The 23,607-nt window shown below is 41.7% G+C and overlaps 1 protein-coding gene across 1 annotated transcript; it reads left to right on the plus strand.

Annotated features, from left to right (window-relative positions):
• Positions 1–11: 11 nt before the first annotated feature.
• Positions 12–23,527, plus strand: LOC110506368 (SHC SH2 domain-binding protein 1). The gene is made up of 13 exons (XM_021585939.2): positions 12–452; positions 5,165–5,356; positions 5,521–5,636; positions 5,930–6,138; positions 7,676–7,771; positions 8,553–8,783; positions 12,309–12,486; positions 12,919–13,039; positions 20,196–20,327; positions 20,594–20,712; positions 20,854–20,940; positions 21,369–21,516; positions 22,731–23,527. Exons 1-13 carry the CDS (start codon positions 245–247, stop codon positions 23,060–23,062), a joined length of 2,169 nt encoding a protein of 722 aa, XP_021441614.2. The 5' UTR covers positions 12–244; the 3' UTR covers positions 23,063–23,527.
• The last annotated feature ends 80 nt before the right edge of the window (positions 23,528–23,607 follow it).

Raw genomic sequence — 23,607 nt, forward strand, 5'->3', positions numbered from 1 at the left:
ATTGGGAACGCCCATCAATAGAACCACCCCAGACGTTCAGCCAACGTCAATGTTCATTGGACGAGACTCCGTAAACCGGGGAAATTTTGAAAGGAGCATTTGCAACAATGATGTTTGTGTGAAAGTGCATTTCTTACCATAGGCACTATTAGTTAGCTAGCTAGCTCACCTGTCATTTCACTACTCAGGGCTGGATTGTATTGTACATTCGGACCTCTGCTGTGGCTAGTTTGAAAGTTGCACAATGACTGAAGAAGACGGTTGTTCATCTATGATGGAGCCTCAGTTTGAAGCAGGAGAAACGGCGGCGGATGGAATGATTTCGACAGCAGATTCAATTTCTTGTGAAAGTGGACAGAACAAGACAGACAAAGTGGATTTGGAGTCAAATGTCGAATTAGAAGAGGATGTCAGAGATTTTAATTTGCGACAAGAAGATGTTGTCAGACAAGGTTTGTTTAGTAACTATTGTTGCTCATTTCAACCGTGCAGCTAGCCTAGCTAACTGGCTAATAACGTCGTTAGCAAGCTAACGTTAATTAGCTAAGTACATTGAGTAACGTTATCTAGCTAACTACTCTAACTAGCTAAACATGCAACGCCACCAACTGTTGACTCATAACAGCAAATAATGATAGGTATGTATCATTAACCTATTTGCTGAATTTCAAAGAACTGTTAGAGGAATAGAGAAGTCTCAGCACCTATTCGTATGATTTTTGAATCTCCCCTTGATCATTACCCGCTTCTAGGCCATGCCCGATAATAGTGAGTGATCATGAAGGAGAGGGCAAAATGGAAGGGAACCACTTTACACTATGCATCCAAAGTAGTAAATTAGATACTCATCTAATTTAGGGTTGCAAAGGGTCGGATGTGAAATTAAGCCCTGGAATTTGGGTAATTTTGCTTAAATTCATCAAAAAGTTAGCTTAACAGTGAACCTTTTTGTGGGATACACAAGTCAATTCTAGGTCTGGTGGCATATTTAGGTTAAACTGCCCCCAATTTAATGGAATTGCAACCCTCTGCATGCGCAGTGCGTTCTTCCATCACACGTACAGCTGATTCTCAAGATCTTGCACACTAATGTGACGCTATTAAGCCCACACTACTACACTCTCTGAGCCAAGGACCACATTCTTTCTGGTAAGTTATGATTACAATACTGGGTGGGGTGAATATATTTTATGACATTTTTTTTGTTAACTAATAAATACTAGCCTACAGCAAAGTGTGTTTAAATAATTTCTAACCCAACATTTCTGCTAGTTAGTTTTGCTACTAAACTCAGCAAAAAAAGAAACGTCCCCTTTTCAGGACCCTGCCTTTCAAAGATAATTTGTGAAAATCCTAATAACTTCACAGGTCTTCATTGTAAAGGGTTTAAACACTGCTTCCCACGCTTGTTCAATGAACCATAAACAATTAATGAACATGCACCTGTGGAATGGTCATTAAGACACTAACAGCTTACAGACGTAGGGAATTAAGGTCACAGTTATGAAAACTTAGGACACTAAAGAGGCCTTTCTACTGACTGAAAAACACCAAAGGAAAGATTCTTATTTTCAACGGTGGGTTAACTGCCTTGTTCAGGGGCAGAACGGCAGATTCTTACCTCGTCTGCTCTGGGATTCAATCTTGCAACCTTACAGTTAACTACTCCAACGCTATAACCACCTGCCTCTCGTTGCACTCCACAAGGAGACTGCCTGTTACGCGAATGCAGTAGAAGCCAAGGTAAGTTGCTAGCTAGCATTAAACTTCTTATAACTGATTATGATTGATGTATTGTTTTTTATAACTACACATGGTTGATATTACTAGTTTATCTTGTCCTGTGTTGCATATAATCGATGCAACGCTGGGGGATGATATAACAAAAGCGCATTTGTGAAAAAAGCACAATCGTTGGATTACTGTAGCTAACCATAAACACCAATGCCTTTCTTAAAATCAATACACACAAGTATATATTTTTAAACCTGCATATTTAGCTAAGAGAAATCCAGGTTAGCAGGCAATATTAACCAGGTGAAATTGTGTCACTTCTCTTGCGTTCATTGCATGCAGAGTCAGGGTATGTGCAACAGTTTGGGCTCATTGCGAACTAATTTGCCAGAATTTTACGTAATTATGACAACATTGAAGGTTGTGCAATGAAACAGGAATATTTAGACTTAGGGATGCCACCCGTTAGATAAAATACCAAACGTTTCCGTATTTCACTGAAATAATAAACGTTTTGTTTTCGACATGATAGTTTCCGGATTCGACCATATTAATGACCTAAGGCTCGTATTTCTGTGTGTTATGTTATAATTAACTCTATGATTTGATTGAGCAGTCTGACAGCGATGGTAGGCAGCAGCAGGCTCGTAAGCATTCATTCAAACAGCACTTTTACTTCTCCAACACTTTGTTTTTGCATTATTTCAACCAAATTGAACATGTTTCATTATTTATGAGGCTAAATTGATTTTTATTGATGCATTATATTAAGTTAAAATAAGTGTTCATTCAGTATGGTTGTAATTGTCATTATTACAAATAAAATGTAAAAAATCGCCCGATTACTCGGTATCTGCTTTTTTTTGGTCCACCAATAATCGGTATCGGCGTTGAAAAATCATAGTCGGTCGACCTCTAGTCTGGAGTGGGATTGATTTGGAGGTGAAGGGTCCGTCAATTGTCTGGGGCGGTGTGTCACATCATCATCGGACTGAGCTTGTTGTCATTGCAGGCAATCTCAATGCTGTGCTTTTCAGGGAAGACATCCTCCTCCCTCATGTGGTACCCTTCCTGCAGGCTCATCCTGACATGACCCTCCAGCAGGACAATGCCACCAGCCATACTGCTCGTTTTGTGTGTGATTTCCTGCAAGGCAGGAATGGCAGTGTTCTGCCATGGCCAGCAAAGAGCCCAGATCTCAATCCCATTGAGCACGTCTGGGACCTGTTGGATCGGAGGGTGAGGGCTAGGGAACTTGCAGGTGCCTTAGTGGAAGAGTGGGGTAACATCTCACGGCAAGAACTGGAAAATCTGCTGCAGTCCATGAGGAGGAGATGCACTGCAGCACTTAATGTAGCTGGTGGCCACACCAGATACTGACTCTTACTTTTTGATTTTGATTCCCCCCTTTGTTCAGGGACACACTATTCCATTTCTGTTAGTCACATGTCTGTGGAACTTGTTCAGTTTAAGTCTGTTGTTGAATTTTATGTTCATATAAATATTTACACATGTTAAGTTTGCTGAAAATAAACAGTTGACAGTGAGGGGACGTTTTATTTTTTTGCTGAGTTTGTGGGCTTTAGTTTGCTTGAGCCTGCTAACTGAGTGTTAATTGGCCTGTTTCCGTACATGTTTCATTTTAAAACATTTATCTTACAAAGGAGTTGTTTAATCAAACTGCGTAACTATTTATCTGTACATTGAACTTTTTAAAGTTTTTACATTTTTAATTAACACTTCTAGTCTTTACAGGAAAATGACAGGGGGCAATATCTGATGTGTGGAAATGATGAATCCTAATCGATAGCAACAGCTCATGGTCCTCCTGGAATCAGAAGTGTTTTACTCAATGGAGGAACGTAGTCAGAGAAATGCTGATGAATGACTTGCTCGAGCTGTGTATGCAACTGGTTCACCACTGATGCTCACAGGCAATGTGTGTTGGAAGAAATTTCTGAATGTCTTTCGCCCAGCATACACATTTGCTGGATGCAGAGTTTAAGTAAAGGTCAAGCAAATCATAGAGAAAGCAGAATATTGCAATCGTCTCTGATGGGTGGTCGAATGTTTGTGGGCAAGGAATAATTGTCTACATCTCCACCCCTCAACCAGTATTCTACAAGAGCACAGACACAAGGGACAACAGACACACCGGTCTCTACATTGCAGATGAGCTGAAGGCAGTCATCAATTACCTTGGACCACAGAAGGTATTTGCACTGGTAACAGACAATTCTGCGAACATGAAGGCTGGTTGGTCTAAAGTGGAGGAGTCCTACCCTCACATCACACCCATTGGCTGTGCTGCTCATGCGTTGAATCTGCTCCTCAAGGACATCGTGGCACTGAAAACAATGAATACACTCTACAAGAGAGCCAAGGAAATGGTTAGGTATGTGAAGTGTCATCAAATTATAGCGGCAATCTACCTCACCAAGCAAAGTGAGAAGAATAAGAGCACCACATTGAAGCTTCCCAGCAACACCCGTTGGGGTGGTGTTGTCATCATGTTTGTCTTCTGGAGGGGAAGGAGTCTCTCAAGAGCCTCACAAGAGCATCCTGTCTGGTGCAGAGATCAACAAGGCCTATGTTGTCATCACTACCGTGTCTCGCCACCTTAGCCTGGATAAGGGCAAGGTTCTTGGAAGTCTGGCAAAGTACACTTCCAAGCCATGGCTTTGGGATGGAGATGCAATATGGAAGTTGTGACAACATATCTCATCAGCCATCTGGTGGAAGGGACTTTGTGGATCTGAGGCTATTTCCCCTGTTGCCTCCATCCTCCAAATCCCACCAACATCAGCTGCCTCAAAGTGCAACTGGTCCTTGTTTGGGAACACACACACCAAAGCAGGCAACAGGCTGACCAATACAAGGGTTGAAAAATTGGTGGTCATCCGGGCAAATTTGAGGCTTTTTGATCCTGACAACGAGCCATCCTCAACAGTGTTGGAAAGTGACCGTGATGAGGCCTCAGTCTGATGTTCAAGAGGTGGACATTGAGGAGGTGAAGGGAGACATGGAAGCCTGCGAGGAAGCTTTAGTTTCTAGACTATCATTTTACAGCTGAATGTTAAATGTTTTTGGGAGTTGCGATGGATCGTTGGGGTCATTCAATTTTCCCCTTTGTTCAGTGAAATTATCCCATGTGAAGAGAACTCATTTAAAGTTACATTTGTAACTAAATTGTTTACATATCTATTAGAAGGATTTAATAATTTGCAATTATTTCTACTTATGATAGAAACAAACCTTTTACTTTGTCTCCATATGATATGGTAAATATATCCAATGTGAAAAACCTCTACATTTAAATGCTATTAATATAAATTTGCATATTTCTGTTAATTCCCATGGATAGTTTCCACCTGAATATTCCCCAAAATGTGCAACCCTAATCTAACTTGTACTTTATTTTCTAACACAGAACTTTTCCAAAATGATGATGAGGATGATGATGATGATGGTGACAGCGGCACAGCTTACTTCAACCCTGATATGGCTGGTACTCGGTTGCAACGTGCCGAACGCATAGGAGATGCCTCCCTTCCTGACACCTTTCAGACAAATGAACTGCTTTATTACGAGAGATTCAAAGCCTATCAAGACTACATGCTAGGTATGTAACCTTCCCACGGTCTTGCATCAATTGTTGTCAAGGTTATTGGCTAAAGTGGTTAAAAGAGGTTTACTACAACCATATTGATTGATCTTCAACGCTAAAAAAATTAAACTGACTTGAGGGGTTGTCTCAGATGCTGTCTGTGCTGTTGTTTTGGACAGGTGATTGTAAAACATCCGAGGTGAAGGCCTTCACAGCTGACTACCTGGAGAAGGTCCTGGAGCCTTGTGACTGGCAGGCGCAGTGGTGCACAGACGTTTTTGATGTGCTAGTGGAGGTAAGTCACTTCGACCTGAAAGATTTCCCAGCAAGAGACTTGTCTAAAGGAGCTGTGCTTTCTACACTGCATGAAATGAATTGGAACACTTGCATTCTGGATGCTGTTTTATAGTGAATCTGAATCCAGAGGTCTGTTTAAACTGTGTGAAACAGCTATCTTTTCCAATGTTATGCAGATGGTTGGATCTGATGAGCGAAGCAGAAGTAACTGAACAGGGTAGCCTAACCATTCAAACATGGGAAAAGTGTTATATGAAGGTTACAACCTCATATTTGTGCCCTTTTCATCAGGTGGTGGATGTGAACTATAAGGAGCTGAAAGCCCAGGTCAAGCTAGTGGTGCCCCTGCAGTGTGAGACGAGAGGCTGCGAGCTGACGGAGGAGGCCATGAACACTCTCCTAGAGGCCACGCTGCAGAAAGTGCCTCTGCAGGAGCTCCGTGTGGTGTTTGATGAGTCTGGGGACTTTGACCAGACTGCACTGGCACTTGAGCACCTCCGGTAAGACCATATTGTGAACAGGTTAACACTGCTGAGGTTTTTATTCAAAGGGCTGTTAAAGCCACAGTTACAGTTGAAGTCTGAAGTTTACATACAGCTTAGCCAAATACATTTAAAGTCAGTTTTTCACAATTCCTGACATTTAAACCTAGTAAAAAATGCCCTGTCTTAGATCAGTTAGGATCACCACTTTATTTTAAGAATGTGAAATGTCAGAATGATAGTAGGGAATAGTTTATTTCAGCTTTTGTCACATTCCCAGGAAGCAGTGGCTTCCTCCTTGCTGAGCGGCCTTTCAGGTTATGTCGATATAGGACTCGTTTTACTGTGGATATAGATACTTCTGTACCTGTTTCTTCCAGCTTCTTCACAAGGTCCTTTGCTGTTGTTCTGGGATTGATTTGCACTTTTCGCACCGAAGTACGTTCATCGCTAGGAGACAGAACGCGTCTCCTTCCTGAGCTGTATGACGGCTGCGCGGTCCCATGTTGTTTACTTGCGTACTATTGTCTGTACAGATGAACGTGGTTCCTTCAGGCATTTGGAAATTGCTCCAATGATGAACCAGATTTGTGGAGGTCTACACATTTTTTTTCTGAGATGTTGGCTGATTTCTTTAGATTTTTTTCATGATGTCAAGCAAAGAGGCACTGAGTTTGAAGGTAGGCCTTGAAATACAGCCATAGTTACACCTCAAATTGACTCAAATGATGTCCATTAGCCTATCAGAAGCTTCTAAAGCTATGACATAATTTTCTGGGATTCTCCAAGCTGTTTAAAGGCACAGTCAACTTAGTGTATGTAAACTTCTGACCCACTGGTATTGTAATACAGTGAATTATAAGTGAAATAATCTGTATGTAAACAATTGTTGGAAAACATTACTTGTCATGTGCAAAGTAGATGTCCTAACCGACTTGCCAAAACTACAGTTTAACAAGACCATTTGTGGAGTGGTTGAAAAATGAGTTTTAATGACTCCAACCTAAGTGTATGTAAACTTCCAACTTCAACTGTATTTCTTTCCTTGTCAGAGGAGAAAGCACCAGAAAAAGTGCCGAAGGCGATTTGTTCCATCCCCCCGTAACAATTATTGAAACCTCTTGTTGTAGGAGTTTGCATGTGGTGGAACTGACTTTAACTTCTCTTAATGTGTGTCTGAAAATGTGTTCCTCTTGTCTTTTGGTCCGCTTGATAGAACTTTAGAATAACTTAACTTTTCCTGTGAAGGAACTTCTTTTTTCGGAGTGGTTAAAGCTGCAGTATATAACTTTTTTGCACATTCATTTTCTCAGATACGATAGGACAAACAGTCAAAAGATTGTAAATGGACAGGCAAGACAGAACCGTCATATTACAGCCGCAGAATGTTTTTCTTCTATGTGATACTAAATAACAAGGGTATGTTCAAATTTCGTGGTGTGACAGACACTGAGAAATACCCTGAAGAGAGATGATACAGTGGAACAACTGGTTCTGCTTCTGTGCTGTGAAATCTCTTGTCTGAACTGTCTCAAACCGTTTTCTTATTTTTTAGGTTTTTCTACAAACACATCTGGAGACAGTGGGACGACGAGGACGAGGATGATGACTTTGACTACTTTGTCAGATGTGTGGAGCCCCGCCTCAGGCTGTATGTGTAGAAGGTTGATAGTGTGGGGAATGGGAAGATTAGTCAGTGTGTGGGCTTGATTGGCACTTTCTCATTTAGGCTGTATTGGTTCAGATCTGCCAATGACACGGCTTGGTTGAACCCATTATTTGAATGCCACTATCAGAACGGCCATATGGCATAGGAACCTGTAGAGCTTTGCAAATCATTGCAGTTCAGGCGCACTTGAGCAAGCTCCATGTCTAATTGTTGGAGCTGGATATGCTCAAGGCTGTTGCAGTGAGAGGGTGCAGATTGTTATTTGGCCAATAGATGGCAGTGTGTACCTAGGGATTTTGAGCGTACTGTGGCATCTTTTATTTTGAATTTTTTTTTAATGGGTGGAGACGAGGGTTAAGACATCTTATTGGCTTCAGCCGAAATCCTAAAGCTTATTGGTCTAACAATCAGCTCCTAGTTTATACCAAGGACACTGTCGCCAATTTGCTTTTAAAGAGTCTTTGTTACCCATTCACGACCGGCTCCTTAGATAGAATCAAGACCCTCCTTGTTCAGAATCTCAATGTTCACCTGTATTTTTCTTTCTCCAAATAATTATTAAGAACAGTTTCAAATTCCGGACAAGGCCATCAAAAAAACAATGTTGTGCTCTGATCTTCTCCACTAGTTATCTCACCTTAACCTCTTAGTCCTCCAATGTTGCTGAACAGTTTGTTCCCAACACTCCTTCAAGACCACCTCCATAATGCAATTGTGTTTTTAAAAATAAGTATTTCTCCCTCTGTGGCTGTCAATCCTGCAGGTTTTATGATATTCTGGAAGATCGGGTGCCTGCTGGACTTGTGGCAGAGTATTACTCTCTTTTGGCACGCTGCTCTCAAAAGTTCCAGGAGTTCTCTAGCCTGCGGAACGGTATCAGCAGCGACTCTGAGTCGGAGCTGGACAACGTGTCCATGGTGGAGGGCCTAAGGATGTACGAGCAGATGGAGGCCCTGAAGCGCAAACTCCGGATCATGGAGAACCCGCTGCTCAGGTAAACTGCCCAAGGGGACACGGGGTGGGAAGACTGAGAGGAGCTATCAGTGTCTCTGCAGAGTGTGTGTTGAGGGCATAGTTGTGTGACTGATGGAGTTGGTCTCTTTACGGAGGATGAAAATAAGACGACTGAGTAAAAGCTATTGGATTCACCTCTGTCCTTGAGCTAGCGTGTTTGACCTACACTGCCCCAGTTGAGAGTAAAACACCTCACGTAATAACACTACAGTCCAGTTCAATGCACCATACTCTGGTTAGAATTAGAGGTTGACCGGTTATGATTTTTCAACGCCGATAGCGATTATTGGCGGACCAAAAAAAGCAGATACCGATCTAATCGGTCAATTTTTTTAAATAGGTTTTTTAATTTTATTGATAATATTTGTAATAATGACAATTACAACAATACTGAATGATCACTTTTAACTTAATATAATACATCAATCAAATCAATTTAGTCTCAAATAAATAAAGAAATATGTTCAATTTGGTTTAAATATTGCAAAAACAAAGTGTTGGAGAAGAAAGTAAAAGTGCAATATTTGCCATGTAAAAAAGCTCAAGTTGAAGTTCCTTGCTCAGAACATGAGAACATATGAAAGCCGGTGGTTCCTTTTAACATCTTCAATATTCCCAGGTAAGAAGTTTTAGGTTGTAGTTATTATAGGGATTATTGGACTATTTCTCTCTATTCCATTTGTATTTAATATACAGTGCCTTGCGTAAGTATTCGGCCCCCTTGAACTTTGCGACCTTTTGCCACATTTCAGGCTTCAAACATAAAGATATAAAACTGTATTTTTTTTGTGAAGAATCAACAAGTGGGACACAATCATGAAGTGGAACGACATTTATTGGATATTTCAAACTTTTTTAACAAATCAAAAACTGAGAAATTGGGCGTGCAAAATTATTCAGCCCCTTTACTTTCAGTGCAGCAAACTCTTTCCAGAAGTTCAGTGAGGATCTCTGAATGATCCAATGTTGACCTAAATGACTAATGATGATAAATACAATCCACCTGTGTGTAATCAAGTCTCCGTATAAATGCACCTGCACTGTGATAGTCTCAGAGGTCTGTTAAAAGCGCAGAGAGCATCATGAAGAACAAGGAACACACCAGGCAGGTCCGAGATACTGTTGTGAAGAAGTTTAAAGCCGGATTTGGATACAAAAAGATTTCCCAAGCTTTAAACATCCCAAGGAGCACTGTGCAAGCGATAATATTGAAATGGAAGGAGTATCAGACCACTGCAAATCTACCAAGACCTGGCCGTCCCTCTATACTTTCAGCTCATACAAGGAGAAGACTGATCAGAGATGCAGCCAAGAGGCCCATGATCACTCTGGATGAACTGCAGAGATCTACAGCTGAGGTGGGAGACTCTGTCCATAGGACAACAATCAGTCGTATATTACACAAATCTGGCCTTTATGGAAGAGTGGCAAGAAGAAAGCCATTTCTTAAAGATATCCATAAAAAGTGTTGTTTAAAGTTTGCCACAAGCCACCTGGGAGACACACCAAACATGTGGAAGAAGGTGCTCTGGTCAGATGAAACCAAAATTGAACTTTTTGGCAACAATGCAAAACGTTATGTTTGGCGTAAAAGCAACACAGCTGAACACACCATCCCCACTGTCAAACATGGTGGTGGCAGCATCATGGTTTGGGCCTGCTTTTCTTCAGCAGGGACAGGGAAGATGGTTAAAATTAATGGGAAGATGGATGGAGCCAAATACAGGACCATTCTGGAAGAAAACCTGATGGAGTCTGCAAAAGACCTGAGACTGGGACGGAGATTTGTCTTCCAACAAGACAATGATCCAAAACATAAAGCAAACTCTACAATGGAATGGTTCAAAAATAAACATATCCAGGTGTTAGAATGGCCAAGTCAAAGTCCAGACCTGAATCCAATCGAGAATCTGTGGAAAGAACTGAACTGCTGTTCACAAATGCTCTCCATCCAACCTCACTGAGCTCGAGCTGTTTTGCAAGGAGGAATGGGAAAAAATGTCAGTTTCTCGATGTGCAAAACTGATAGACACACCCCAAGCGACTTACAGCTGTAATCGCAGCAAAAGGTGGCGCTACAAAGTATTTAACTTAAGGGGGCTGAATAATTTTGCACGCCCAATTTTTCAGTTTTTGATTTGTTAAAAAAGTTTGAAATATCCAATAAATGTCGTTCCACTTCATGATTGTGTCCCACTTGTTGTTGATTCTTCACAAAAAAATACAGTTTTATATCTTTATGTTTGAAGCCTGAAATGTGGCAAAAGGTCGCAAAGTTCAAGGGGGCCGAATACTTTCGCAAGGCACTGTACCTTTGACTATTGGATGTTCTAATAGGCACTATAGTATTGCCAGCCTAATCTCGGGAGTTGATAGGCTTGAAGTCATAAACAGTGCAATGCTTGAAAGCACAGCGAAGAGCTGCTGGCAAATGCAGGAAAGTGCTGTTTGAATGAATGCTTACGAGCCTGCTGCTGCCTACCACCGCTCAGCCAGACTGCTCTATCAAATATAAAATCATAGACTTAATTATAATATAATAACACACAGAAATACAAGCCGTAGGTCATTAATATGGTCAAATCCGGAAACTATAATTTCGAAGAAAACAAACGTTTATTCTTTCAGTGAAATACGGAACTGTTCCGTATTTTATTACAGATGGCATCCCTAAGTCTAAATATTGCTGTTACATTGCACAACCTTCAATGTTACGTCATAATTATGTACAATTCTGGCAAATTAATTACGGTCTTTGTAAGGAAGAAATGGTCTTCACACAGTTCGCAACGAGCCAGGCGCAGCCCAAACTGCTTCATATACCCTGACTCTGCTGGCACAGAACACAAGAGAAGTGACACAATTTCCAGAGTTAAAATAAATTCATGTTAGCAGGCAATATTAACTAAATATGCAGGTTTAAAAACATATACTTGTGTATTGATTTTAAGAAAGGCATTGATGTTTATGGTTAGGTACACGTTGGTGCAACGACAGTGCTTTTTTCGCAAATGCGCTTCTTAAATCACCCGTTTTGTGAAGTAGGCTGTGATTCGATGATAAATTAACAGGCACCGCATCGATTATAAGCAACGCAGGACAAGCTAGATAAACTAGTAATATCATCAACCATGTGTAGTTAACTAGTGATTATGTTAAGATTGATTGATTTTTTTTATAAAATAAGTTTAATTCTAGCTAGCAACTTACCGTGGCTCCTTGCTGCACTCGCGTAACGCAGTCTCCCCGTGGAGTGCAATGTAATCGGCCATAATCGCTGTCCCAAAATGACGATTACCGATTGTTATGGAAACTTGAAATCGACCCTGATTAATAGGTCGACCGCTTGTTAGAATACAAAAGGCACAGCAATTGAATGTATAGCTACTCCTAATGCACACTTTGACCTATACTTTGAGAGTCTATGGGAAAGTGGAAGATTTACCTGCTCTGTCCAGTGCTGTACCATTCTGTTTGTCTACATAAATGTATTCTGACACTGCAGGTATGTGCTGGGATACAAGGTGAACTCGGGGCAGCAGTCGTGCAGGGCCAAGGGGCCTCGTGCCTCAGGCGGCCGGGTGGTCCATGTCGTGTCTGTCTCCACTACAGTTAGCCAGCTGCAGAGCCTGATGGCAGACAAGCTTGGGCCCAAATTCTCAGGGGAGGAGTTTGAAGTACAGGTATGGCAAACAAATAAAATGGTATTTCTAAATGTTTCATCCATAGCATATTGTATTTTGATCAAATTTAAGTTTGCCCAGTTTTCCATTTCAAATGGCCTGTTTAATGAGATGACCAGAGATGAAACCCAATGGTTATGTTCTCTAACCATGTCTCACTTGTGTAAGGGTCTAATGCGCTTGGATTTGCCGAGGCGCTTGGGCTGTCTTTTTATATGACCTCCCTAGTTCCTGTAAACTGGCATTCCGCCAGGATTTGTCGAGGCTCTGTCTGTTCGCCTGAACGCCTCGGCTCTAGTATCTTTTGTATTCCACCGAGACGTCCGAAGCGGGAAAACAAGTGTTTTTTGTGTCCATCTGTTTAGTCATGAGTGCAGATCTGTATTGTACAGACCGACTGTGTACTGGAACTGCTCTTGTGTTAAATGTTAGTTTCACAGTGAGCCCCTGCTGGCTGTGAGTGCCTGCTACGAGGGAGACGTGGTCATCATCCTTCCAGGACACTACAATGTCACCAGCTCCATCAGTATCCCAGACTCCATATCAGTGGAAGGTAATGTTTCACGTGTCTGAAAGCAGCTTTTATAATGGCAGGATGCACCACTGTTGTTTTGTATGTACAGATAACGTCTAAATAATGGAAACACGAGTCAATGAGGGATACAAAGTATATTGAAAGCAGATGCTTCCACACAGGTGTAGTTCCTGATTTTTTTTTAAGACGATGTAAACCATTTGCCATGGCCGTCTGTCACAAGATCTCAACCCAATTGAACACTTATGGTAGATTCCAGCACCATCAACAAAACGCCAAGTTATGGGATTTATCGTGGAAGGATGGTGTTGCATCCCTCCAACATAGTTCACTCTACACCTGTAGAATCTACTCCAAGATGCAGTGAAGCTGTTCCCAACACCCTATTAAGACACTTTGTTGATGTTTCTTTTATTTTGGCACTTACCTGTGTGTCTCAGTGGAGGCTGCTGAAGGGAGGATCGCTCATAATAATGGCTGGAATGGAGTGAATGGTATCAAACGTATGTGATTTCTACATATGTATGTGTCCTTAGTTGCTTTTAGTTAGCCAGGGATGCCTTTTTCTGGATTCAGCTCATGAGTAGTGTCTGGAGGCTTGGTGTTGCAAACCTCTTCTGATTTTCTGTTGTTTTCCAATCATCCAAGTCTGATGTTCAGTCGTTGCAAAAAATGTCCACTATTTTTATGTGAGTTGTTCAACACATTTTCCAGGTTGTCTGAATTAGAGGTTGACCGATTTAATCAGGTCCGATTTCAAGTTTTCCTCATAATCGGTAATCAGCATTTTTGGACACCGATTATGGCCAATTACATTGCACTCCACAATGAGACTGCGTGGCAGGCTGACTACCTGTTATGCGAGTGCAGCAAGGAGCCAAGGTACGTTTAATGCTAGCTATCAACTTATCTTTATAAAAAACAAGCAATCTTAACATAATCACTAGTTAACTACGCATGGTTGATGATATTACTAGTTTATCTAGCTAGTCCTGCGTTGCATATAATCGATGCGGTGCCTGTTAATTTATCATTGAATCACAGCCTACTTCGCCAAACGGGTGATTTAAGAAGCGCATTCGTGAAAAAAGCACTGTTGCACCAATGTGTACCTAACCATAAACATCAATGCTTTTAAAAAAAATCAATACACAAGTATATGTTTCTAAACCTGCATATTTAGTTAATATTGCCTGCTAACATTAATTTCTTTTAACTAAGGGAATTGTGTATCTTCTCTTGTGTTCTGTGCAACAGAGTCAGGGTAATGTTATAGGCCGTCTGGCTCGTTGCGAACTGTGTCAAGACCATCCCTTCCTAACAAAGACAGCCAACTTCGCCAAACGGGGGATGATTTAACAAAAGCGCATTTGCGAAAAAAGGACATTTGCGAAAAAAGCACAATCGTTGCACGAATGTATCTAACCATAAACATCAATGGCTTTCTTGAAATCAATACACACAAGTATATTTTTTTAAACCTGCATATTTAGTTAAGAGATTCATGTTAGCAGGCAATATTAACTAGGGAAATTGTCACTTCTCTTGCGTTCATTGCACGCAGTCAGGGAAAATGCAACGGTTTGGGCCGCCTGGCCCGTTGTGAACTAATTTGCCAGAATGTTACATAATTATGACATAACATTGAAGGTTGTGCAATGTAACAGCAATATTTAGACTTATGGATGCCACCCGTTAGATAAAATACGGAATGGTTCTGTATTTCACTGAAAGAATAAACGTACATTTTTTTTCTCTATGATAGTTTACGGATTTGATCATATTAATGACCTAAGGCTCGTATTTCTGTGTTGTTTTATTATAATTAAGTCTATGATTTGATAGTGGTAGGCAGCAGCAGGCTTGTAAGCATTCATTTAAACAGCACTTTCCTGTGTTTGCCAGCAGCTCTTCGCAATGCTTCCAGCATTGAGCTGTTTATGACTTCAAGCCTATCAACTCCCGAGATTAGGCTGGCAACACTAAAGTACCTATTAGAACATCCAATAGTCAAAGGTATATGAAATACAAATTCTATAGCGAGAAATAGTCCTATAATAACTACAACCTAAAACTTCTTACCTGGGAATATTGAAGACTCGTGTTGAAAGGAACCACCAGCTTTCATATGTTCTCATGTTCTGAGCAAGGAACTTCAACTTGAGCTTTTTTACATGGCAAATATTGCACTTTTACTTTCTTCTCCAAAACTTTTGGTTTTTGCAATATTTAAACTAAATTGAACGTTTCATTATTTATTTGAGACTAAATTGATTTTATTGATGTATTATATTAAGTTAAAATTGTTCATTCAGTATTGTTGTAATTACAAATATATTTTGGCCGATTTAATCTGTACTGGCATTTTTTGGTCCGCCGATATCGGCGTTGAAAAATCATACTCGGTCGACCTCTAGTCTGAATCCTTCCATCCTTTTCTCTCACTAAGGAATCTGTTGCTATGCTGTGACTAATTTGCTGCCAAGTACTGTTATGGCCATATGAAATCAAGTGTTCACCTGCAGATACTTTTACGGTACTGGCTGCACTATATGGCGTGTTCATGCTTTCTTGAAGGTTAAACCACCACCCCTCAATGTACAGTAGATGGATTGAAATAAACATATCGCAGAGAGGATGCGGGATGTACAGTTGGAGTCCTCGTAAAGCAAATGGAGCTTGATGGAGCGGTAAGCGTTTGAATGTGGGTGATATTAATTAATAGAGAAGGCTAGCACGGGCGAGGAGAGGTCAGAGCAGAGGCGCAGTGTCAGTCTCTTTATGCAAATGAGGGGGGGGGGCTGTTTTTTGACATGGGGCTGTTTGTATGTGCTTGCCCTCCTGTGGTGCTAGGAACCCCCTGAAAGCTGAGATAAAGAGGGTGGGGAAATAAGATGCAGCACTGCCTGGCACTGTACCACGACAGGAGATGAGCAACTCAATTAGACCTCCACCGGATTACCATAATAGAATTCTCCCTCCCACCAAAGAGCCTTTGATATTTAGAGGAGCCAGGCACACAGGCGCTTATTGCTTTTGGGATATTGCTGTATCAAAGACAGAGGGGGGAAAAATGCATATGATCCATCTTCATAACTATTGTGAGAATTTCCAAACGGTCTGTGTTCCTGAAGAGACATTATAATTCAATAGTGAGGAGGTTGTTGGTCAGCACTTGTTAAGAACAGAATGCGTTTGTGATCTGCAATCAGTGCACCTGTTTTAGCATTTTAAATTCAAATTAATTCTCTAAGCAGCAGCACATTTTTGCCAGTCTTTAAGCCCGCTGGGAATATGGTTTTCCTCTCCTGGAAGTGTGCATGGGCCTATGACTTTACCAATCGATATTCAGCCTTTGGCCTTTCCAATGGCAGCGTGTGGAACCCAGCCAGTGCTGTAGAATTGTTGGCCACATTGTGGAACATGTGTCTCCAGGCCATCTGTCAAGGAACAGAGAATAATGAACCCTAGCCATCAGAACACGGTCCATCACATTCTGCACTGTTGTACAGTGCTGCTTGCCTGCTGCCTGGGATTGTGCTGAATCGCTACTTGTCATGTAAACCACTGCAAGGTTGGAAGGAGTGTTCAGACCCAACACTGGCCATTGAGCCCTGAGCCAGTTGTCCTAGCTGTCAGCATGCAAAGAGCAAATTCAATTTATTCCATATGATAAGTCTTCTACATACAGTTGGTGAGGGGGTAAAAAAATCAGTATGTTAAGTAGAGTATTGCGATATTGTTTTTGCCGATTTCCTATCGAAATACTTTGACTCCACGTTTTAGATTGTTGCTAGGTAGTTAACATTAGCTAGTCAGCTGTACATGCGCAAAAACCTATAGCTCATCATTCTATAGCTTGTTCGCCATTTAAAAAAAGAAAATGTTTTCAGCACTATTCTCCATGACCGACCAAAATGCCTCTTTTCAGAACTCTCTTGTCCCTCTGCCGCAGACAAATAGTGAGCAATATGTTTAGAACATCAAATCGCAATAAAATCACAGTATCGAATTGCAATACATGCTGTTTACACTGAGTATACCAAACATTAGGAACCTAATATTGAGTTGCACCTTCCCCTCAGAACAGCCTCAATTCGTCAGGGCATGAACTCTACGTGTCAAGCGTTACACAGGAATGCTGGCCCATGTTGACTCCAATGCTTCCCACATTTGTCAAGTTGGCTGGATGTCTTTTGGGTGGTGGACCACATGGGAAACTGTTGAGTGTGAAAAACCAAGCTACGTTGCAGTTCTTGACACAAACCGGTGCACGTGGCACCTAAACTCAGCAAAAAAAGAAACGTGATCTCACTGTCAACTGTTAATTTTCAGCAAACTTAACATGTGTAAATATTTGTATGAACATAAGATTCAACAACCGAGACAAACTGAACAAGTTCCACAGACATGTAACTAACAGAAATGGAATAAAGGGGGGTCAAAATCAAAAGTAAGTCAGTAAATGCTGCAGTAAATCTCCTCCTCCACATGGACTGCACCAGGTTTTCCAGTTCTAGCTGTGAGATGTTACCCCACTCTTCCACCAAGGCACCTGCAAGTTCCTTGACATTTCTAGGGGGGAATGGCCCTAGCCCTCACCCTCTGATCCAACAGGTCCCAGACGTGCTCAATGGGATTGAGATCTGGGCTCTTCGCTGGCCATGGCAGAACACTGACATTCCTGCCTTGCAGGAAATCATGCACACAACGAGCAGTGAGACTGGTGGCATTGTCATGTTGGAGGGTCATGTCAGGAAGGGTACCACATGCGGGAGGAGGATGTCTTCCCTGTAACGCACAGCGTTGATTGCCTGCAATGACAACGAGCTCAGTCCGATGATGCTGTGACACACTGCCCCAGACAATGACGGACCATCCACCTCCAAATCGATCCCGCTCCAGAGTACAGGCCTCGGTGTAACGTTCATTCCTGAGACAAAACCGTGACTCCTCAGTGAAGAGCACTTTTTGCCAGTCCTGTCTGGTCCAGCGACGGTGGGTTTGTGCCCGATCAGCTGTCCGTCCTGTCTCCCTGTAGCTCTGTCTTAGGCGTCTCACAGTACGGACATTGCAATGTATTGCCCTGGCCACATCTGCAGTCCTCATGCCTCCTTGAAGCATCCCTAAGGCACGTTCATGCAGGCATTTTTGTTTTTGTGTTTTTCAGAGTCAGTAGAAAGGCCTCTTTAGTGTCCTAAGTTTTCATAACTATGACCTTAATTGCCTACCGTCTGTAAGCTGTTAGTGTCTTAACAACCATTCCACAGCTGCATGTTCATTAATTGTTTATGGTTCATTGAACAAACATGAGAAAGTGTTTAAACCCTTTACAATGAAGATTTGTGAAGTTATTTGAATTTTTACGAATTATCATTGAAAGACAGGGTCCTGAAAAAGGGATGTTTTTTTTCCCAGCATTTATATTTTAGATTATTCAAAGTAGCCACCCTTTACCTTGATGACCGCTTCACAAAGACACGGTGGTTGGAACCAAAAATCTCACATTTGGACTCATCAGACCAAAGGACAGATTTCCTCCGGTCTAATGTCCATTGCTTGGGATTCTTGGCCCAAGCAAGTCTCTTCTTATTGGTGTCCTTTTAGTAGTGGTTTCTTTGCAGCAATTTGACCATGAAGGGCTGATTCACGCGGTCTCCTCTGAATAGTTGATGATGTCTGTTACTTGAATTCTGATGTGCAGTAAATTGCTGAATTCTGAGGCTGGTAACTCTAATGAACTTATCCTCCACTGCGGAGGATAACTCTTCCTTTCCTGTGGCGGTCCTCTTGGTTTTTGCGACTGAACTTGAAGAAACTTTTTCAAAGTTGTTAATTTTCCAGATTGACTGACCTTCATGTCTTAAAGTAATAATGGACTGTCCTTTTGCTTTACTTATTTGAGCTGTTCTTGCCATAATATGGACTTTGAATATTTTACCAAAAATAGGCTCATCTTCTGTATACCACCCCTTCCTTGTCAAAACACAACTGATTGGCTCAAATGCATTAAGATGTAAAGAAATTCCAGAAATTAACTTTTTAACAATGCATGATGCACCTCAACAATGCACCTCATGAAGCTGGTTGAGAGAATGCCAAGAGTGTGCAATGGTGTCTACTTTGAAGGATCTAAAATATATTTTGATTTGTTAAACACTTTTTTTTTTGGTTACAAGATTCCATATGTTATTTTGTAGTTTTGATGTCTTCACTATTCTGCAATGAAGATAATAGTAAAAATAAAGAAAAACCCTTGAATGAGTAGGTGTGTCCCAACTTTTGACTGGTACTGTATAGAATCTCAATATTCGCACTAGGCAATTCCCAGTCCTATGTACAATTCATGTAGTTCTGTGGTCATCAGCTGTCTTGTTAGGCACACAGCTAGTGTGTTGACCTCACACGTGCAGAGATGTTTGTAGATCAGAGCCTAAAATGAACACCTGCCAAATGTTGGTCAGATGTCTATTTCACCAGCCACGTTGGTGGATTGGTCAGGGCTCCACAGTGCGAGCATTTCATTCGCATTTGTGAATAAAAATTGTAACGTTTGATTATGTAGTTAGAGATTCTGTAGTATTTTAGCCTGGTAGCTGGTAAATTTAATTGCACAAAGTAAAAACTATGAATCCCTATAGCCTATCTCACCTTGCTCTGCATCACTGCCTGGCTTGGGGGCTGTGCGCACATGAAGAGCTGAGTGATTCATTTTTAGAAGCGCAGCACACAGACACAAGTTGGTCTAATTTATTTGAGACAAGTCTACTGAAGTGAGACTTATTTCCTGTTTCTTTGCTATTTACAGTAGACTTTTGTTCACACGCCAGGTTTTTCAATGTTTTAGTTTCAACTATTAGGGAAGAGAAGACAACGCAGCTACTAGTCACTCAGTCACACATGACTGCAGTCACGTTACCACGGTAACCCCATGCCCTTGAGGCAGGTGAATATTTTTGTCTCTGTGATATTTTGGTTAAAATAGGTCACAAAAAAATCAATATACCATATTACTTCTTACTAGTAATGCATTTGTTTTAGAAACATTACAAAGCATGCTTATCTGTGTTTTGTCCCTGAGTGGCTGGTAGAATTTTAAATCTACCTGCTATGGTGACTGGTGGACCAAAAAGTACATTTTAGGCCCTGATTTAGGCTAAATCTTTATTTTCAGGGTTTGGTCTACCTGATGAGGTGGTGATTGAGAAGAAGAACAAAGGGGACTCGTTTGTGGAGTCAACAGGAGCCGACGTGAAGATCTCCAACGTCAAGTTCATCCAGCATGACGCTATCGAAGGCATCCTCTGTGAGTTGTCTTCATCCTCCCAATGTGATTCTGCCTCTACATCTACCCTGCTCCCCCCCCCCCCCCCCCCCCCCAACTCTACTATCAGTCCACCCACTGGCCTGCATTAATAATTCTGCTTAACATCCGGCAACAGCCATATATCAGTGACTTGCTAGGAGTAGGATGGGTTTTGTGTGTGTAACCATTCGGAATACTAGGATCTAGCTGGCATCTTCATTTTCCCCCTAGTGTCGATTTTCGTCTTATTTCCCTCTTGTCTCCAGGCGTACGTCAGGGTAAACTGGAGATGGAGAACTGTGTCCTTCAGTGTGAGACGACCGGTGTCATTGTGCGGACGTCAGGCCACCTGACCATGAACATGTGTGACCTCTACGGCTCTAAGGTAAGAGGTCATTGACACGTCTCATGGTGGCTTTCTTTTTTGATTGCTACAGATCTAGCTGTAATGTTAATCAATGTGTGTGTCTGAGGCTGTGCAGTAGCCTAGCTGTGTCTCTACATGCTGATAACTGTTGTGCTGTAGGGAGCTGGTGTGGAGATTTACCCTGGCAGTGTCTGCAGTATGGTGGGAAATGGCATACATCACTGCAAAGAAGGGATCCTGATCAAGGTAAGAGACTGAAGCTCTACTGGTCATTTACCAATCTGTGTATCACTGTTCCCAGCACTAGCACATCCAATCTCCATCTCTTTCTAGGTTGTTAAATTCTAAGCCTGTGGCATTATCTTCCCTCAACCGAAATTGAGTTTAGTGGAGAAAATGTTAAAATGCGCACACACAGCGAAAAACAAATATGGACTTATTTCCCTTGTTACCTCCAGACGACATCTGGGGTTTTATCTCATTCCCTGAGGCTAGAACGGTAGTGTTTTTATCGCTCTCTCAGAGCTTTCCTTCCTGTTGTCTCTGCCCGACGTGTTGGACTTGGCCAGGACAACTTAAGCAGGAAGACGGACGTGATGACTCTGTTTATGCCCGTATTTCCCCCCCACTCTGTTGCTCAATTTGTCAACCTCCTCCGTCCCGTCTTCCAACAGGACTTTGCTGATGAGCTGGACACCATGCCCAAGATCACCATGGTGAACAACGTGATCCACAACAACGAGGGATACGGAGTGATCCTGGTTAAACCTAGTGACGCTGCAGCTGCACAGGGCGAGGCTGCACAGGAAGACACCCCTTCAGGTATTAACTAGTTCCAAATCATTGGGAAGTTTTCCTCAGGAATATGATAAGGGGTGGCGTGGCGTACAGCAGAGTCTAGATGGAAACTCGTGATGCATTGACATTTTTGCATCAGTGGCGTTCCAAATTGAGTTTTGCCTTTCTGAAAATTATTCTGATTTGCAACAAGCTTTAGATACAAAACGAACACCTCACATGCTACTGAAACTGTCTTGACACGGTAGGAAGAGAATGTACGAAACAAGGGGAAAAAAAACTGGGAAATGCATCTGAGGGGAAATGTAATTTCTACTTCGAGCAAATGTAATTTGAGAGTTGAATGCCAGCGCTCCCATTCAAGCACATAATCCAATACTGAAGTTCTCCAGACTTCCAATTTTAGAATCAGCAAGACAGGATTTGGAAGGATTGCCACGTGAGACTAGGTACTAACCAAGTCTTACGCAGTGTTTCCCACATAAATCGGCTTACTATTTCTGGAAGGCAGAGTTAGTTTCACTGGGAAGTTTAAATGAGCTTGACCTTCAGTCCAGGGCAGCTGCAGAATAAAAGATGCAGCTGAAGGTGGCATGGCTTAAAATACATCTGAAGCGCTCTCCATCTCTCGCCCTCTCCAGCGTCCTCTAATGGGGAATGTCCCTTATTGTTTGACCCCCCCCCCCCCAGTACGCAGGAATAAATACCTCTACCCCAGACAGGGGAATGAGCGTAAATTAATAAATTAAAAGCCATCTCTTTTCAGATTACCTTATAAAAATGTGAAATACAGCATTCATCAGTTTTTCAGAGACACTACAAAGCCAACAACTGGGTAATAATTGTCATTTCGTTGTTATTGAAAATATGTCATTTCGTTGTTATTGAAAATATGTCCATTATGGTGCTTAGTTGTTTATCTTCTGGAAATTAGCAAAAAAATGCTGTTGATTAATTAAACATTCCCCACTTTAAACGTCGATGAGGCTGCTCGCATTTTGATTTGGAAAGGTAAGAGCATGGCAATTATCGGCCATTGATCCCTAAGGGCACTCAGTTAAAATACACTGTCAGTGTGATTTTGAACAGAATGTAGTAATATTTCACAGGAAGATGTAGTGTTTTCATAAACATGACAAATCAGAATGTCATGATGGAGAAGGAAGTGGTGGTATTAGGTCAATGTCACAGTGAGGTTTTGACAAGCCTGTCATGAACTGATTCATGTTATTTTCCAGATGAGCAACTAGATAAAGAAGAGGGGAAAGACGAGATGAAGCTGCAGGTGGATGTGCCCGTCATCGTGGTGGACGACTGCTCCTTGAAGGAACCAGTCTCCTATTCGTCTTGTTACGTCGTTCCTCCGGAGTTCACGGAGGGCAACGATGCCATCAAGAGGGAGCTGGTGGCCACGTCAGCCAAGAAGCAGCGACTCCAGAAGAGCAGGCTGAAGGAGCTGGGGGTGACCCAGGCAGATGACAACCTGCTCTCCCAGGAGATGTTTGTCTCCATACAGGACAACCAGTTCAGGAGGAACGGCATGGGCAGCTTCGGCACCTTCTTATACTGAGACTAATTGACCCGTCCTCCTGTTCTGTATTCCATACATGCAAACACACTTTTACTTCAATTATTCCAACCTCTTTGTTAAATTTTGCTGCACGGACTAGTGAGTGGGTATGTGTATTTTTAAATGCTTTTTTAAAACATGGCTTTTTAACACAATTCTAATTTTAGTATACTGATATTGTGGATGCCTGAGTCTAATAAACTGAATTGTTTTCACGATGACACTGCGCCTCAAATGTCCTTTGCAAATGTTTTTTTTGTTTTTGTGTGTGGATTTTGTATAATTTATATTTATGGATATTATTAAGATGACACTGCTTGAAATTGTTTTGTGTTGGGGGAAATCGTGTTGCCTTTGAGTTAGTATCTCACCCTCACCTGTAGTTCTGGTCATTCCTTTGTCAAATGTTGCTGAAGGCACTCTAAGCAATCAAAATCATGAGCCAATAAAATGAGTTTATATACATTTTGATCTTTTAGTTTTTTTTTTTACAACTGGACACCGGTCAGATGAGGGAGGGGGAAATCTGCTTATTAAGAAGCTTA

This window comes from Oncorhynchus mykiss, chromosome 26 (assembly GCF_013265735.2).
Source record: "Oncorhynchus mykiss isolate Arlee chromosome 26, USDA_OmykA_1.1, whole genome shotgun sequence".
Lineage (NCBI taxonomy): Eukaryota > Metazoa > Chordata > Actinopteri > Salmoniformes > Salmonidae > Oncorhynchus > Oncorhynchus mykiss.